General features: G+C 32.7%; 3 protein-coding genes and 1 long non-coding RNA gene across 5 annotated transcripts; 2 read left to right on the top strand and 2 right to left on the bottom strand.

Annotated features, from left to right (window-relative positions):
• The first annotated feature begins 615 nt into the window (after positions 1-615).
• LOC144843843 (ferroptosis suppressor protein 1-like) lies at positions 616-6,953 on the top strand. The gene is made up of 7 exons (XM_078700805.1): positions 616-756; positions 2,016-2,202; positions 2,801-3,039; positions 3,708-3,909; positions 4,255-4,404; positions 5,047-5,250; positions 5,829-6,953. Exons 2-7 carry the CDS (start codon positions 2,034-2,036, stop codon positions 5,993-5,995), a joined length of 1,131 nt encoding a protein of 376 aa, XP_078556931.1. The 5' UTR covers positions 616-756; positions 2,016-2,033; the 3' UTR covers positions 5,996-6,953.
• A 446-nt stretch (positions 6,954-7,399) lies between these two features.
• Positions 7,400-15,107, top strand: LOC144843842 (ferroptosis suppressor protein 1-like). 2 transcript variants are annotated; one of them, XM_078700804.1, is made up of 8 exons: positions 7,400-7,732; positions 10,459-10,642; positions 10,915-11,159; positions 11,772-11,973; positions 12,244-12,390; positions 12,797-12,997; positions 13,376-13,471; positions 13,862-15,107. In XM_078700804.1, exons 1-8 carry the CDS (start codon positions 7,664-7,666, stop codon positions 13,888-13,890), a joined length of 1,173 nt encoding a protein of 390 aa, XP_078556930.1. In that variant the 5' UTR covers positions 7,400-7,663; the 3' UTR covers positions 13,891-15,107. The 2 variants fall into 2 exon arrangements, with proteins under 2 accessions (XP_078556930.1, XP_078556929.1); XM_078700803.1 differs by having other exon boundaries at positions 7,405-7,732; positions 13,376-15,107.
• Positions 8,048-8,710, bottom strand: LOC144843143 (uncharacterized). Its single transcript, XR_013612230.1, has 2 exons — positions 8,618-8,710; positions 8,048-8,126 (listed from the first exon to the last, which is right to left on the bottom strand). It is a non-coding gene; the product is annotated as an uncharacterized LOC144843143 (long non-coding RNA).
• A 1,610-nt stretch (positions 15,108-16,717) lies between the features above and the next one.
• On the bottom strand, positions 16,718-18,633 carry LOC144843412 (sprouty-related, EVH1 domain-containing protein 1-like). The gene is made up of 3 exons (XM_078700197.1): positions 18,606-18,633; positions 17,584-17,639; positions 16,718-17,152 (listed from the first exon to the last, which is right to left on the bottom strand). The coding sequence occupies exons 1-3, from the start codon at positions 18,631-18,633 to the stop codon at positions 16,718-16,720; spliced, it is 519 nt and encodes a 172-aa protein (XP_078556323.1).

Genomic DNA, 18,633 nt, shown 5'->3' with positions numbered 1-18,633 from the left:
ACAATGTTTTTATTGCCATTGTTCGTTTTATATGTACAAGGGTAGCCATAAAAACCAGTATTGCTCTTTTGGTTTTATCCCTCCTTTTATTGCATTATTTTATATCTATTTATCTCATCTTATATTCAATGCAATTAAACATCTGTGCCTGTGATGTTTATATATAAAAAAGTATCTCTTCGGAGATCCTGCTTCGTGAATAAAAATACTGTAAGATGAGGGCGTATCAATTTGATCTCTGGTGCGCGTGCTTACAATTGAGGGACTAATGCTGTTCCGTCGTACCACGTCGAGAATGTTAAAGAGTCGCTATCCAATCGAGTTTGAACAATACCATCAAAGCCCCAATGGTCTAAATAGGACATCTGCATATCAAGCGGAAGGTTCTGGGTTCGAATCTCAATTTGATTGATTCAAAATAATTAATTAAATTTCAGTAATTCTGTGCCTGTGATGCTAATTATTTCCCAATAATTTTGGTAAGTCATTAATCCATTCGAGATATAATCTATATTCCATTGACAGTTGGTGCTCAAGTGTAAAAGGTAAACAAACTTTTACCTATAATACAGTATTATGTTAAGCTTCAAAAAGATTCATTTTGATTGGCCAGTGTGAATTGACAATGAGTCAGCATATTATTGCATCACTGTTTATTTTTAGATAGTTAACAGTAATCACATGTGAAGTGTAGCAATCCCCAGATCTCTTATCTGTTTTATTTGTACAGTACAATTTATTTACTCCATAGCAGAGGTAAGGTAAGTACTGTATGTGCATTTTTTTTATTCTGTGACACACAGAAACACAGTTAGGCTAGTAATTTGTTATTGTGCATTGCATCTAAAGCTATAACTCTGGGAAACGCATATAATTATTTATCACCTCTGCTACCAAGGTGTAAGTATGAAATGACATCAATTAAGTGAAGTTACATCAATTTGTGTGAGATAAGGAGCAATTATCCATTTTTTCGCAGCCTACTTGCTATATTATGCTCCTCAAATATAATGTCTTTGAAACTGTATGTCAAATTGAGGCATGAAACCTATATATATATTTTTTTTTTTTGGTAAAAATAGTAAAATAATCTAAATGAAAAAAACAATTATTGTGGTGTCAATGTGTTCTGTTTATTCCAAACAATTCTCCATGGGGAGCAGTGGGGAGGATTTATTTGAGGTGTTGTTAGTGGGGGTGTAGGGAGTGGTTGGTGGTGGTGTAGGGAGTGGTTGGTTGGGGTGTGGATGTTTATTCAACCACAAAAAACAATAAGCCATTTCTTCACCTATCAAAAGGGCCTCTTCTGAATTTGCATTATTGATGGAGATTGTTGAAGACCATCTTGTTAATTTAAAGTAAATTCTTCTTGACCTGTGGGGATTATGATCTCAGAGAATAATAATCCACTAAAGAACAGTTGATGTCAATATCCTGCTTCAGTATTTAAAACTTCTTTATGCAATTGTTGAAGAACTATATAACAGATTAGTGTGTTAAAATGGTTAGTATGGACTGTCCATACTAACCATTTTGCAATGACTTGAAATCATTTGACTGGACAGTAATCAGAGTATAGAGCCTATCATTTAGTAATTGTAAACAAAGTCTATTTGAACATTCATGTTTTTTAGTACATAAACAACAAAAAAGAAGATGATGATGATGATGATAGTGGAGCTAGAATCATAAATTTGCTTACCAAACAATTAATGTACTGTATATGATATTCATTGATCAATATCAATGTAAAAGTTTTTGTAAATATAAATAATTGTTTACCATCAAACACAATCAGTTTTATAATTTTGTTTAGCAATATTGCTAATCAAACTGATTTTTTTATTCCAGAAACATAGTTTTTGTATTGTATTTTTTGCTACACAATGTTAGAAATGTGTAGCAATAAGGTCGTTTTTTTAGCTTTTGTTGCTATGCTACACTGGTGAATTTATTCCCTGACAATCATATAATAATAGCCTACAACGTATTTTCAAATGTTATTGTCTAAGCAGATTTATGAATATAGAATCATGGGTGCATCAAATTCAATGTCTGAAAAGCGAGTGGTAATTATTGGAGGAGGATATGGTGGGTTGCAGACAGCAAGCAGTTTGAAAGGGAAATGCCAAGTTACTTTAATTGATCCGAAAGATGGCATGCATGCAAATACAGCATCACCTAGAGCGTGTGTAGAACCAGGTATTATTCATAATCTAGATTCTCTAATCATAAAAAATACTTAGGAAAAAATTAATTTTTTTTGTCTTGACAATCTATAAACTGAACATTTCTGAATCATATCACAATTAAATGCTGTATTAGTATAACCAGAACTAGTTGTGACAATCAGTTTGGTGTTAACATCAGCACAGTTTGCAAACTATTATTATTTCTGTTAAGTTAAGTTGATCAAAAGTGGACAGCTCTAGGACAACTACTTACTGTAGTTACAGTACTTTTAGTTGAATTGAGTTCATGCAGATAGCCATTCTCACACCCTATTTCATACAAAAGGCATACCACAATATTCGGAACAGTACCATACTGGAATAAAATATCAACCAAAAAACTTATCAAATGAGATGTGAAATATAGGCCTACACGATTTAAATGTATACTTTCAGTTTCTTTTAAATTTTCTCTTTGATTTTAAAATTACCCAGAATGTTGTGTAAAATTGCTGGTGGGTTTTACTTTTCCATTCTAATTGTAATAAATTGTATTGTATATTTTTTTAGGAGTGGACTTTCTCATTAAATTATTGAATATTAATTATTTCTTTTATTCATTTTGTCAGGTTTTGCCCGAAAAACATTCATTCCATATGCCCCTGTACTAGGCGACAGCTTCAAGAAGGGATGGGTGAAGGATATTAAACCAGACAAGAAAATTGTAATTCTGGAAGAAACTTTTGAGGAAATTCCTTATGATTACTTGGTAATTGCAACAGGAACCACTGGGCAGTTTCCGACAAAAATTAAACGAGATACCAACATTCCAGATGCCATTAAAGAATATGAGAAGCTCATTGAGCAGGTAGATATTGTTTTAAAAAACTGTAGCTGTACATGTATGTCTTTCCTTGTCCATTATCATCATTAATTATTGCTTAAGGTGAGCTGATATCAATACAAACTCAACTCATTTGTGTCGCCATAAGTGATCCGAGCAACTGCGCAAACTTCAACTCAAAGTAACGCAAAATATGTTAATGTACACGTACTGTAGTTGCATTAAGTTTCTCCGGAACTGAAAATTTTGAATTATATCATGTGTGTGGTATGGGTAGCAGCAGCCAGTAGCAATCAGTTTGATATTAGCGCTCGCGCATACTGGCTCCTGAAGTTGGTTACTGGTTACTCAAAGTTGACGTAACTTCCCAAGGTCATCAGTAAATTTGACCATGTTCACACTCGGATAATTTCACTTGGTTAGTTTTGCCATGATATTATCAAAATGTAACTGTGATTGATGTGCATTGTATTAACTTCTGGAGCTTATCTTATTTCCACATTTTGATTTGGACTTTTTAGCCACAATGGTTTGTTTTACTATAGGTAAAATTAACTGTTGGCCTTGGATAATTTAACCAGCGTGGTTCAGATTGCATTTAGCCAGTGACTAGGTAATTTTTAGTCTTTAGTCTTCAATTTACAGTATAGTCGACTTTAAGTCAGTGGTATATGTTATTTTCATTCTTTCAGATCAAACGTGTTAACAAAATTACCGTGATCGGAGGAGGTGCAGCAGGGACAGAGATCGTTGGGGAAATTAAAGTGGATTACCCAGAGAAAGAGGTTACATTGATTCATTCTAGCGATGTGCTCATTGGACCAATGATGAAAGAAAAATTCAGAAATAGCTTACGTAAACAGTTGGAAGCTCTAGGAGTCAAGTTGATTTTGGGTAAACACACTATCCCATAATTTTTCTATAAAACATTTATAATAAATGGTATTCTCTTCCTAGTTACACGTCAGCAGTTGGATCTACAAGTAAATTTCTTAATATACAGTACTTGTATTTTGTTTATTTAATTTTTCAATATTTCATGTTTTTAAAAAAAAACCCACTGATGACCATATTATTGATGCTACAGTATAAGAGGACAAAGGTAGGGTTTTTGATACCTGGAATAAATGGCTTCCAAGAATATTTTCGGAACCCCACGACCCTTTCCTAATATCTTAAAAATCTACCCACAAAAATTATTTATAATATTAATCAAATATAGATTTATTTTAAATCTAGGTGAAAAGGTTACAAATCTTGATGAACTGCCTCTTGATGGATCTGAAAAGTGCATTGTGAAAACAGACAAAGGGTCAGAGGTCGAAGCAGACTTGGTGTTTGTTTGTATTGGGTTGAAGATAAACACAGCCGCTTACTCAAGTGCATTAAGTAAGCTTTTCCAGTCCGTCACCCTGCCCACCCCTCCTTCCCCCCCCCCCCCAAAAAAAACCCACCCAAAAACCCCCACTTGAATCTGGTTTTGACCGAAAAATTGTTTGCCACTGTCTGTCACTCAATAATGGTCTCAATTTGACCTTGCTTCAAATAAACCATGCAGACATCTCGCTCTGTAGTTAATAATGATGTCATTAAATGACCACAAATGAGAAACCAGTTTGTAACAACATCTTTCTTTACCTATAAATAAACTACTACAAATGTCTTTGGAGTTTTTCTGTACAAACATTTAATAAGGCTAAATAAATTAAAAGTTATATGTTGATATATATATATATATCCATGAAACAAATATAATCCATCAACTTGGCAAAATACCAACCAATGGAATATGCAGGTACACTATTTTAACAAATAAAATAATGCACGTACATTTGCTTTGATGGCATTGAATTCTGCTGTAAATCTGATTTAGATAAAACTAGTGTAAAATCAGAAATTAAAAATGATTTTACCAATATGGCCATGTAGATTGAAACTACATGAAAAAGTTAATCGTAATTAAATTGTTTTTCAAATAAATAAATCAAATTTGTGTGTACGTCATTAAATTTAAATGTTATCTTTTTGTAGGTAACAGTATGGATGAACATGGTTGCCTTAAAGTTCGTCCAACATTACAGGTCGAAGGTCACGACAACATTTTTGCTATAGGTGACTGTTCAAACATAAACAAAGTTAAGATGGCATATTATGCTGGTTTACACAGTGATGTAGTCGTTAAAAATATTGAGGTATTGGCAACAACTTGTGGCAGTCTTAAAATCCACAAAGAAGGTAATTTATTTTTGTATTCAGTTCTGACAAACATTATTAGAGAGCTTTCGGTATCTCAATCGAGAAATGGTACACCAAGAAATTTCCGTTCTGTGTTCATGGTTCTCAATGTTAGAACCAAAAAAACTATAAGTGGTAGAAGATTGTGTCACGCATACCTAGACTATTGTAGACCAGGCTATTGTAATTATTGGCCTACAACAGTTTGAAATAATGTAACAAATCCCACAAAATACAATACTAATGTTTTTTGCTTGAGAACAGAACCCATAAACTGGTTATGTCATACTCAATAATTTTTTTCTCAACATGCCATTTCCAAATCGAGATATAGCGAAAGCTCTCTATTATGTAGCCAATAGATTTCAATACAACAAAATTGACATCAACAAATTAATAACTGAAAATGCTCATCATTGTCAACATATGTGTACTCTTATGTGGAATATTACAGTGATCTCTACAGGTTCCTAACCTGCTATCTAGACATTATAAAATTTGCTACAATAGGCTACTTTATTTGTAGATTCCTTTCCAATTGTGATAGTACATATTTATATATTTGTTATTATTTCCAGGCTCACCAATGATGGTTGTCACTTTAGGCCGTACTGGTGGGGCTTTACAAGCTGGGCCTGCAGTCTTTGGTAGCTTTGTTGCTAGAAAGCTCAAAGAAGACATGATGATAAAGAGGATATGGTCAACAGTAGGCCTCAAATATAATGAATCACATTTGTTTAACTGAAATGATTGACTAGTATTTGGTAAAAATACTACACCAGTATATGCTGTAGGCCTGCAATACTCTAGCGAAATGAATCCTCATTTTCCTAAAGAAAAATAAGAAACCTAATACCTCAAACATACTTAAATAATGCTTCAAAACTTAAAACAACTGAACAGTACTCACTGATAATTGCATCAAGTGAGAGTAGTCAATATGTGAAGGTCACACAAGAAGCATTTTCGATTTTCTGTCTTCTGTTTAGAGATAGAAACAAATAATTGCAAAGATAAACAATTCTTGCTTTTGATATTTAGCACTGAATATGGTGGTGTGGATGATAAAGAGTGGTCGTCGTTTACACAAACAAATGCAACATATGTGCAGTATATTCATTTGATTTTGTATTGGTTTATGTATAAATAAATGATGGATATTTAATGTTATATTAAGTGGTGATGGTAAAAATAAATGCACTATGTAATTTAATGTTTTTAAAAAATAATATGTTGAACTGGGTCTGTGGGTGAATTTTTTGCGCAGTAATATAATGCAACTGTAGGCCTACTGTAGTTTTTTATGGGAAGGATAATTTTATATCGTATTAGTGATAGGACAATTAATAAATAAATGCACTGTTGTGTAGTAATTATTTATAAAATGTCATGTCACACATCCTCTGCTTTTTTTACTTCAAAATGTCAAAATTTGTGTGGAAAAAACCAAGCAGTAACTTCCTATAATTTGTGTCTCATAATGTTGAAAACATTGTTAGAACCAAGAATGACTAAATGTATTGATATGTGTCTAAAATAAAGGTAATACTAAGTATAGTATGAACTTAGTTAGGGCTGTGGCTGAGCTACTCATGTTGTGCAAACTATACTGTATGTGATATGGAGCACTAGTAACAGTTTGATCCATGGTAGGATGCTACGGGATCTGACAAATAAGTGTATACCATATTTATTTAAATAAACACCCCAAAGCGTTTATTGCTTGGGAGGGTTTTTAGGGAGGTGTTTATACGAGTGAGGCTTTTTTTTTAATGACATGATAGGCCTATAATAAAATAAATGCTTGGTAGGCCTACTGTAAATAGATAGAAAATTAATGTGCTTATAGTGGCAGTGGTGCGAATGGAGGTATAAAATTATTATACCTCCATGGGTGGCGTTTATTCAAAGTGGGACGTGTATTCAAATAAATATGGTAGGCCTACTCTAAATGCAATGTATACGCTTTCCATATAAACTTAATATAACTTTCATATAATTTGATATTTGTATTCTTGTATATATAATATGTATTACTTTAAGGAGATATCCATATTTTAAATTTATAATTTGTAAGGTTTTCTAAAGTGTATGAAGATAAATAAATCATGGTCTCTATGTTTATGTTTTGTTGTTTTCTCATTTTGACAGAAAATAATGAACATAAAACTGTTATTTGTCTATGTTTTTTTGCTTTAAATGTGACCTACTTTCTTGACCTTTTTGATCTCTTTTAAATGGGGAAAAGTGCATGTAAACAACACACTGTACGGTTCACTGCACACAATCTACTCCACTCGGTGGCTTACATGAGAGAATTTCGCTTTAAGTACACATCACATAGGCTTCGGTATTCTGTTTTGATTTCCTGATCTTTTTAGTGAATAATTCTTTAGTTATTTATTATAAAACTATGACTTCATTCCGAAGAGCAAAACGTGTTGTTCCATTGCTAGCTGCTGCTTTTATAGGAGCTAGACAGGTTAGTACACAGACTTATTAATTTGTCAAGCCTGGATGGGTGGTGGGTGTAGGCGGTTGAGCACATGAACAGTGTTACTAGCCAGGGAGTTGGCATGGTGAAGCCTACAGTACTAACTCTACTATGGAAATTCCATATAGCACCCCTCTGTGTGTTGAGAAGTATTTTTTTTGCCTGACGAATAAAAGAATTACTTATATATATTATGGTATAGAGTACATTGATTTCTGCAATAAACACATTTAAATTCTTTTTGAATTTTTGTTAATTAAGGCAAATTTATTATCTCCCAACAATCCAAAGAAATTACAAGCGTTCAATCGAAGATACATAAAAATAAAGAGATATAAAAATTTAAAAACAGAGAGAAAAAGGGAAGCATAAAAAAAATACACTTAGCAACAAAAGAATCACAATATCTGTTTGTAATTAGTGATTGAAAAAATTTGGCTTTTATACACCTTTGTATCTTCAAATTAATACTGTAGGCCTATTAAGTTTACTGTTTCTTGCACAATTATTTAGATGTTCCAACCTGGTATAAGCCTATAAATAATCAAGTATTATTTTTCTTCATGAACATCCTGCTTCTCTGTTTCAGACCTACAGTACAGTACTGTACAAACCTAACAAAATCTGTGTTTGACGCTATTGTACTTGTATATTAATTCAATAGGCCTAGAATATGTACCAGCAAAGTCTTTTTTTTTTTAATAAATGTAAATGCAAAAATGTTTTGCACTTTAAATATACTGTACTTAATTATCCTATAGTTACCTGAGGTGAAAAACTCCCAAAAACAGCTGTATTTTCATGTTGACAAATGGTATTGACATAGCTATTGAAACTTTATTCACAAATTCAACTTTAACCAATCAGAACAACCTTTTTTTTGGTAGTCATTCACAAGTTTATCTGCCTTGTTTGATCTTTAGTGAATGAAGTCTCCATTTCAATTCAATTTAAAACAGATATCACCATCTTGTGTACTTTATTTGAGATAGCAAATTAGGTTGGTTTGAAGAGTTGTTTAAAAAGGTGTGTGTAATTTGATAGAGACTTCATGTGCCAAGTGTGTTATAATGTATGTACATTTACATACACATAGCGAGTCCAGGGGCGGTCGCAGGACTATTTGAAGGGGGTTGCCCAGGTTAGAGTTTTGTAGGACATGTAGTATTTCAGCCACAGGCTTCCCATGGTGGGGGCTGTGGCAAAGCAAATTTTGTTAAATGACACCCCTAGATGGCTGGAAATTGTATTCTCACACGTATAATTTACGATAAACGGCAGGGAAAAGTTCCCGATGAAGGTAATGCCGTTACGGTACCGTAATGCATTCTGATAACTATATTCAATTAATGTAAATTAATTATTTAATTATAATGATTAAAGCTGCTGCTATAAATATTAAGCGAAATGTTGAATTGTATTTTTGAAATAAATGCTAAATAAGCCAGTAAATTCCCAAAATGTATTCACTATAATGTTAAAAACACTTTCCCTGCAATTATTGACATTTTGTAAAAATAATATATATTAGGCCTACTTTATAAAAATTAAACCTGGTCTTCCCTTGTCTTAAATGTACGCTCTTGGCTAATTATGATAAAAATTTAAAAATTTATATTTTTTATTTTTTAACCATTTAAAGATGAAAAAATTGCATTAAGATGTTAATTAAAATGTATAAATAAAGCATGGCAATACAAGACGTCATTAAAATGGTACTTATAACTGTGTCTATCTTGTTTTTATTTCGGGTAGAGAGGCTGTTATAATTTATTTAAAAACAACCTTACTTATTTAATGTACGAAATATACGGGAAATATAGATTTCCGAATTAACCTCTAATAAGAGACCAAATACTAAAGGAGCGTCACATGGCGCTACACAGTCATAAGATCTGTGCTGGTCAGCTAGAGACACAAATCCACGCGTGTTCAGACTTTAAAACACTGGTCGGCCGGGCCAAATACATGTGTGCACGGTATAATTGACTGTACAACATTACAATATTCTATGACAGCCCTGGTAACGATGTTATTATAGATATGACATGAAATGGGATCTTTAATAGTTACGAAAAATATTTGGTATGAAATTGAGGGTGTTGCCCGGACAACTGGGGAAACACCAAAGGTAACTGAATTTTGACGTGTATGTGTGGTTTTCTGCATTAAAATATAACAAAAAGGCTTGCACACAAGCAAAATTATGATATTTAAGACATCATACGACCATCTGCGGACTTCATAATTTTCTGATTTTGTTCTCAACAGAAAGGGTATTCCCCTTACATAGCCACCACGCAATACCACTTTTGACGTCACACACTGTACTCCTTACCTCTCGATAATAAATAGAGGGCGCTGTTGACCGAAAAAGCACCACCTCCCGTTCTTTTTTACATCAGATGTTGCCATGTACGCAAATTAAACATAGTTTCAAAAATTTCAAATTCATGAATAAAAAAATATATACCTTTAAATTTCCAAAAAATAAATGAAAATATGAAATTTACTGTACATATATGACATTTTAGCATACTGTAAGTAAATATTGCTTAGAAATTTAATTATTTTCATTGCTTTTTGCTTATCTTTGAGATATAAAGTTACTACAATATCATACAGTAAATTAAAAAATAAAAAAAGATGTTGTTTGGTCATCATTAGGTTATAGTTTTATCGCAGTTTAAATCCAATTTACTGTTATTTTGCAGATTTCTGTAGCCAGTGCTGGAAATGATCAGGGATTGAAATCAAAGCGTGTTGTTGTTGTTGGAGGGGGTTATGGCGGTTCAGAATTTGCTCAACGCATTAAAGATAAATGTCAATTGACTGTTATTGATCCTAAGGAAGGATTGCATCATAACATGGGAGCATTGAGAGCATGCGTGGAACCAGGTAGAACTAGTTATAATAATATTACAGTGTATTATTAAAAAAATGAGAAGGCTGTCACTGTAGGTAACTGTGGCTGGATCTCAAAGTTAGATACAAATAAAACAAGGAAAAAGCTACAAAATGATAAAGTAGAACAGCCTAAATAGATATAGGCTAGAAAATTATTGTCGGCTAAGCAGCATACACCTCCTATACTTATTCGCTCAAGTTTTGGAACATGTTCCTTTCCGAAGAGATAAAAGTTAACATTATAATTTTAAATTATTTTTTAGGGTTTGCAAAGAAGACATTCATTCCATATGATAAGACATTTGGAGATAGCTTTAAAAGAGGAGAAGCTAGTTCAATCAATGTACAAGATAAAAGTGTAACAATAAAATCTGGTAATCGATATGAAAGTGTCTCATATGATTACCTTGTCATAGCAACAGGGTCAGAGGGCCAATTCCCATGCAAGGTGACCAACTGTGTAGATAATGACGAAATTATTAGCAAGTATGAATCGCTAAAGGATCAGGTGAGCATAACCCTTTTTTTTGCTTGTAAAGCCTTAATTTCATTTTCTTTAGTTTTCACAGTACTTTGCAAAAACTTATTTAATGCAAAGTTGCTTAAAGTTAAACCAATATTATACATATACTGGTTTTATATATGAGTTTGCGGTTTGCTATTTCACTCTTGAGGATGATCTCTCTTGAGCATACAGTATTGATCGAAACATCAAGAAACTCTTTTCAGAACTACTTGTGGTGTACCACAAACTTTATACATACTGTATTGATTTTTGCCATGCAAATCTTCAAACAATATACTATTACACAGTTTTATTGTACCAAGTGGATTCTAGCACAGTTTTTGTATTTAGTAAAATTGTTTGAGCTGTGTGTAATTGTGTGTGTTTGTTCTAGTGCAAACCAAGATATATGAAAACATTGTCTCCCCTTGGAATACATAGTTTAGCATTTGAAAAAAAAAAAAGAAGATGTACTTTTGTGAAGGCTACAGCAGTGTCTTTGGTGCCATCTTGTCCAGAAAAATTCTCTATTCCAAATGAATTTACTTCTTTTTACATGTCTTTTTCATGTGTGTCTTGGAATGTTGTCTTTAATCTATATCTTATTTTTAACAGATCCATGCCTCTACTAAGATTGTTATAGTAGGAGGCGGAGCTGCTGGTGTTGAGTTAGCTGGTGAGATAATGACAGATTTAAAAGGAAAAGAAGTTTACCTTATCCATCCACATGAGAAGCTCATCAATGCAATGTATGAAGACAGTTTCACAAACAGTGTACGTGACCAACTCAAAGCACTCGGAGTCAAACTTGTTCTTGGTGAGTTAAGGGTATTTTTCATAATAATTGAAATGGCCCCAATATACATACTTACATACATGCTACTTAGATAATTGCCAGATGAAAACTGAAATGGTGTATAAATACAACATTGCTAGTCAATTCAAAGAACATAAGTGGATCATCAGCATTACACTGTAACAATCATCTGCAACAAAGAGTCATGAGGGATATGTATTTACCGACGTTCAATTATAACATTAACACAAAGTTAAAATCTGTTTTAAAATTCACTTTGTTTAATTACAGGAGAAAGGGTATCCAACTTGAAAGACCTACCAACATCAGCTACACCCTCAGTAGTTGAAACAGATAAAGGATCAAAAATTGAGGCAGACTTAGTGGTACCATGTACAGGGCTTAAGGTCAACACCAGTGCCTATGGAATTAGTTTGGGTAAGTAGCCTTAATCACTCTACTCATGTGGGTACAGATTTTATGTTGCCTGATACAAGGAAATATTCGGTGGTTTTCTTTTTTATTGTATGTTAGAAAGGTCTGAAAAGGTGCATCCAAAGAACCCGGAACACCATTACAAAGTACAACATTAAGTTCAGTACTTAATTACCATTTGTTTAAAGGCAACCCCTGTTTCAAAATTCAGAAACTGGCCCTAAATGAATTAAATCTTGATCTGAAAAATGCTGTAAATTTAAGTCATATATTAATATGTAATGTATATGTATATTATATTAAAATGTTTCTTTAAAAATATTTTAATAAAAAGTATTACTCTTTTCATCTCACACTTATTTAAACAGTAATGGTATGTGTATTTAATAATAATTGTTTTATTTAATAGCAAATAAAATGGACAATAAAGGATATTTGAAAGTTGACAATACACTGCAAGTAGAAGGCTGTGATGGGGTGTATGCTATTGGTGATTGCAATAATTCACATGAAGCTAAACTAGCACATTTAGCTCAAACTCAGGCAAAATACCTTGCTAAGACCATTGAAACAGTTGACAGTGGAAAGAGTGTCACTCCTTACAAACCAGGTAATATACAGATGTATGTGATGTAATAATCTGTGACATGCAGCCTACTGAGTTGAATTTCTTACAGGTGTGAATCACACATACAGCAACTTTCTTCTCTCCAAAGGGTCCCTTCGTGCTGCCACCAAGCATCACTTATTCATCTGAATTGCGTATCGGATTTGAGTTATGCAGGCAATCGAAAAAAACAATAGATGTTATTGTTATAACCGCAAACTTCCTATCTTAACTACATAGTATTTTAATTTAAAAGGTTCGGGAAGATCACTTAATAAATAGATTCACATTCAAACTTTACTGTACTTGAAAAAAACAATCTCACTGTTTATGTATACAAAGTGTACACACATGACTGTATTTATTAATTTCTTTTTTCAGGAGGCAAGATGATGGCATTATCAATTGGTAGAGAAGGTGGTGCACTGCAAAATGGCACTTGGGTTCTAGGTGCATTCTTTGCACGATTCATAAAGAGTAAGGATGTCTTTACAAAACCAACATGGTCCTCCATGAAGCAGTCTCCACCTCAAAATTAAATTTATCTAGTGAAGGGCAGGGTGTAAATGACTGGGTCAGATACTGAATTTAGAAAACAGGAAACAAAGTTTCCCTATAATAATCCACAAGTTAAACATTATTTTGCTAGGATTTATTGAAAAAACACTTTAAAAAACAGAGTTTCCCAGTTGTACCCATCTCACCTGATCTGGCCCTGAATAGAGTGGAAATAAAATCATGTAAAAATGATAATAAAATTGATATTAAATTATAGATTCCTGTATGAGGTAGATTTTTAAAATCTTATTTTAGAATATTATGATATTTTAGTAGGTTCTTTTTGTAAGATTTTCTGTGATTATTTAGTTGTGGCAGTTAAAGTTTGCTTAGGTTGACGTGAAACTCAACTGAAAGCAACTACTTGTGCATGAGCACTCATTTCAAGTTTTGAGCAACTGAATTGAACTTAAAATATCAAGTGTGTGAGCAATGTCCGTGTCAACATGGAACAGTAACTGTTACCAATACCATGTGCTATGCAATTCAAAGTTAAATGGGAAATTTGTGTATATGAGCACTTTTGTCAACATTTACTGGATTGTTCAGGCCTATGTATATTGCTTGCTCCTGGCAAGATTGTGCTAGATAATGCCGAATAAATACTATTACTATTATTATTATTACTATTAACTACTTGTGGATGCTAATATTTCATGCATGATGCGCTATATGTGATTGCGAAGGAGAACATTGAACTGGTTACAACTAGTTGTGGTTACTCATGATTTAAAGTTCTGTTCAACTGAAAGCAACTCAATGATGATCAACTACGCTCATTTTGAGTTGCAATCAGTTGAGGTAGGTTGCCCAGGAGAAGTGCGCATGTTCAGTTCAGTTTTGGGTCCACCTAACCACACCTTTAGGGCAGTTTAAATACATTGTTTGTGAGCCACAAAGGTATACTTTAGGTATATTTTAGGAATACTTTTTTATTTGTACTTCAAATGTTTGTCAATTTAAAGGTTTCCCTGATTATATATTTATATTTTTTATTTGTAAATCAAATGATGGTAAATTTAAAGGCTGATAAATACATTGATACTCCCTCCAGTCAACTGCTTTTTAAAATCTGAAAGTTCCTAGCCATTAGTGTTTTAATACTACAATATTGATATTTTAATTAATTGCAATATTATACACTATAACGAAAAGTTATCACCTTTATGCTTTATTGATTCAACAGTATTAAATGAATGCTTTTATTTAATCACAATTTCAAGGGTATTTATATTATTCTGATAAAAAGAAACAATTCAAAATGTAAATCAACCAAAAAATGTGTCATGGTGTATTAATAGTACTTTATACAAATAAAATTACAATTATTTATACTATCGTGTGGTAGTAATGGTAATTAACTGAAATTTGAATTTGTATACTATAGTAAATTAGTGCCAAAGAAAGAATAATTATGAAAGTTTGTTTAATATTAAGGACATTTGTAATGTCATAAAAAATAATTGACCTGTATACATCGAGCGTTTGTAGTATAGAAAATAATGTGTAGAGGTTGCACAGTTGGATAGTAAACTGTAATACACTATTTTAAAAAGACTTCTTTGTTTTTTTTATATAATATATACTAGCATTGGTTCCCGTCTTCAGGTGTGAGCCCCGCTGATTATCATATTTCAATCGCGCCGAGAAAACTTGTCAAACGTATGTAAAATTATATGCAAGAGTTGCAATTGACGTCTCACTTTCTATGTTTTAAATCCATTTATACACAAAGTATGTAGTATATGCGCTCAGTAAAATTCATTGTAACAAAAAAAAATACAAAACATTTTACACTATATTTTAAATGCAAGTTTTGGGTAGTGTCCGTAATGTGAAGTTCAACAAAGCAAGTCCACTGTTATTTACGAATTCGAAAGTATTGCTAGAACATATTGAAAAGAATTTTGAAAATGGTGGTACGTCCGTAGACATGCAAATAATTAAATATTATTATGATTATTATACAGTACAACAAATGTTTCCTTACAGTAGTAGCCGTTTATTACTGAAATACAATACAAATACACAAAACAAATACGATTTTTTACGCTTTTGTCTTTACTGTGTTCATGTACATGTAATTAGGAAGCTTATGAAAGAATTATAAATGACTCCATGTAATGAGTAATTAATTAAAAAGTAATTAACACTTACTAAATTTAACCGTTGGACTTTCATTACAAAAGTTCACTTGGTTTGGATAGACAAAAATCAAAAACTAACATAATATATATGGGGACAAAATGTTAAGACATGTAACGTTTTATAACAATTAGGTTACGTTACTATACTGATCAATAAACTGGAAATAAGCGGGCTCAGGTGGTCCGACGTTGACAATCCCGATGATGATGATACAATGGGACAGTCCTTCGTGTAAATGATGTACAGTGTAAAATTAAAATGCATTAACATACTTTTTGATTACAAATTAGGAAATCCAGAGTAAACAAATTATGATAGGGGCTAAAAGGTAGTTGTATGCCTAATTAAAATAATAATTACGATTCCTATGTACCAACGAACGATAAGCTGGTAATTATTCAGCGGATTAGTAGAATAATGAAGACTACTACCATTATTATCATACTATAACGCCACATGATTGATATATTCCTCTTCACAAAAAAAATCAATCTTCTAGTCTCAAATTATTTTATTGAAGAAAGAAAGAAAATGTTCGGCAACAAGAAGTGATCCATTAGAGCATATAAGGTCGTAGAGATTATTAAGGATTTCGGAAGGACACCACTATTTATCTCTACCATAACTATTGAGGAATATTCCCTCGCAATATGATGAGTTGATAATGTGGTTTGATGATCCTGGTCGCGCTACCATCGATGCCTGCAGCTGGGCGCTTTCTTAGTTAGTTAGTAGCTTGTAGATTTCCATTGCTCAATTTTGGAAATTTCCTGTGATGCTTGGTACGCAACGTTCTAATGGTTCTAAGTCCTGGTGGATCACATCTAAGAACTGCTGTGATATTGCGTTAGTTGTACCACTTGTGTCGTTGCGACCTACATCTTCAATAATGTATCTGATTTCGAGCCATTTAAATAGATTTATCAATTAATTATCTCCTTATTTTTCTGTAAATATGTATAACACACATCAAAGGAACCTAACTCAAACTCTATGGATGTCTTTCTGCATATTTTGCTAAAATTCAGGTATATGTTTGCTTCCACATATCCCACACTTGACACCAACTTTATGGCAACCTCTCAGAGTTAGGTAGCATAAAAGACAAGGTATGCATAGGGATACTAGAGCAGTCCATTTTTTACAACATCCGTCCTTTCCTGGATCACATGAACAAACTTCCGCGTCTTCATTGTCATCACCTGAACAACAATGATATTGCAAAGTTTCTGCTACATAATAACATGTTAGTTGTCTAATACAATGTAAAGCACTATCTGGTGCATACTGACATTGACCTCGTTTGTTCTGACTTGGATCAAACACATTTGTGCAATGTACGCAGCGTTCTTGTCGCACTTTGTTTTTATTGGGCAATGGTGGAACCTGTAGTTTACTTTTAGGTTGAGTTGAAATACTGTGATGACTCGGTGACAATAAGGGTTCAACTGACTGTAGAAGAAACAAAAAAGGAAATAAACTAACAGTGGTAATTGCTTTCTTTTTACAAATTTAACAATTTCCATGACAATTTTTAAGATAAGATTCTGAGATAAACATTACAACTTGGTACTTTCAACAAGGACGATGAATAGACCGAATGTACATTTACACCGACGTGGTGAAGTAAGTTTTAAGAACATGCTTTCCAAGCCTAGTGGTCTATCTTTTCAAATGGCCTTATAACATTTGTGTTCAGATGCAGCAACAAGTTTTGTCACTTGATTCTTCCTATAGACCCATGGTAACCTCGTATTTTTCGGAGTGCCAAGGCTGGCTAAGTATCTCTCCAAGCTCATTGAAATCTTTCACATTTTAACCAAACGTTTCATCTTGCAACTACTATATCTACAATCTGACATAATAAATACCGTTATACTTACCAAAACTTCATCATTAAGTTTAGTGCCTATGACTTGATTTGTGGAAGTAGGCCTACCTGTAAAATTAATTGAATATCCAGATTATTTCTCTTTGACAGACTATAGAACTCATTAGTTATCCGCAAGCGGATAACTCCTGTGATTGCCAATGATAATTGTTTGATGTCATCAGTGCCGCGAAGTGTAAAATTCGTGAGATTTCATGAAATTCTTAATTGAATGAATAAGACGTTCACAGTCAACAGATATTTTCAATGGAACTTGACACAAGTATATTTTACATTATTTCCTGTGGAATAAAAAAAGGCGTGCGCCACAATAATATAGATTAGGAATATAAATACTCAAAATCAATCTGTGAACTCAATCTGTATAATTCTTGTCTTCTATCAAATAATTCTGTAGATATCTTTAACTGTAGCCTTCGTCAATATTTAAATGTATTTTGAACGATATTGTTATATAGGCTACATTTTACCTTTGTGTTTAAAGAAAAAAAACAAACGAATACATTTTAAAAACACCATAAAATGACCTTATTTATGCCTATTCATGTATTTTTATTCGGTAAAAATCATTTTCAACTATATTTTTAAGGTGAAAATAAAAATTGAATGTATAATACACTAAAAAAATATAAAAGTGGTGTGAAATGTTGAAAAGATTTGGCAATATAAGATGTTGCTACATTGCTGAATTAGGCTACTCAGGTTTATACATTTCCTCGACCTAAACGTATGTGTAACAGCTTCAGTCGGGTTTCTGGTACTAATAGGCCTATTTTTTTCATGAAAACAATATTTAATCATGGCGATATAGCTGTAGGAAATGTAATTCCAGAAGCAGTACAAACAAAATTGGTTTACAGTATACCTCTTGTCAGATATTATGCAAACAATCTTAAAAGTATTTGTATATATATTTTCAACTTCATAATCATACTCCTATCATATTTCTATTATTTAGAGGAAGATTATTGTCACTCGATTCTCAATTCCTTCAGATGTCATTATAAACCTCACATCTCGGTACAAAACTGTCATCTGTCAT

Source organism: Antedon bifida, chromosome 5 (assembly GCF_963402885.1).
Source record: "Antedon bifida chromosome 5, ecAntBifi1.1, whole genome shotgun sequence".
Taxonomy (NCBI): domain Eukaryota; kingdom Metazoa; phylum Echinodermata; class Crinoidea; order Comatulida; family Antedonidae; genus Antedon; species Antedon bifida.
Note: the sequence above shows the minus strand (reverse complement) of the source record. Positions and strands in the feature narration are given on the sequence as shown.

Coding starts and splice junctions, on each gene's coding strand:
- LOC144843843 (XM_078700805.1), top strand. CDS start 2,034: ATGGGTGCATCAAATTCAATGTCTGAAAAGCGAGTGGTAATTATTGGA. Junction 2,203..2,800: donor TAGAGCGTGTGTAGAACCAG/GTATTATTCATA, acceptor TCATTTTGTCAG/GTTTTGCCCGAAAAACATTC. Junction 5,251..5,828: donor TCTTAAAATCCACAAAGAAG/GTAATTTATTTT, acceptor TATTATTTCCAG/GCTCACCAATGATGGTTGTC.
- LOC144843842 (XM_078700803.1), top strand. CDS start 7,664: ATGACTTCATTCCGAAGAGCAAAACGTGTTGTTCCATTGCTAGCTGCT. Junction 7,733..10,458: donor CTTTTATAGGAGCTAGACAG/GTTAGTACACAG, acceptor GTTATTTTGCAG/ATTTCTGTAGCCAGTGCTGG. Junction 12,998..13,375: donor TGTCACTCCTTACAAACCAG/GTAATATACAGA, acceptor TTCTTTTTTCAG/GAGGCAAGATGATGGCATTA.
- LOC144843412 (XM_078700197.1), bottom strand. CDS start 18,633: ATGACAGATGACAGTTTTGTACCGAGAT. Junction 17,640..18,605: donor TGACAGTTTTGTACCGAGAT/GTGAGGTTTATA, acceptor TTAATTTTACAG/GTAGGCCTACTTCCACAAAT. Junction 17,153..17,583: donor AACTTAATGATGAAGTTTTG/GTAAGTATAACG, acceptor TTTCTTCTACAG/TCAGTTGAACCCTTATTGTC.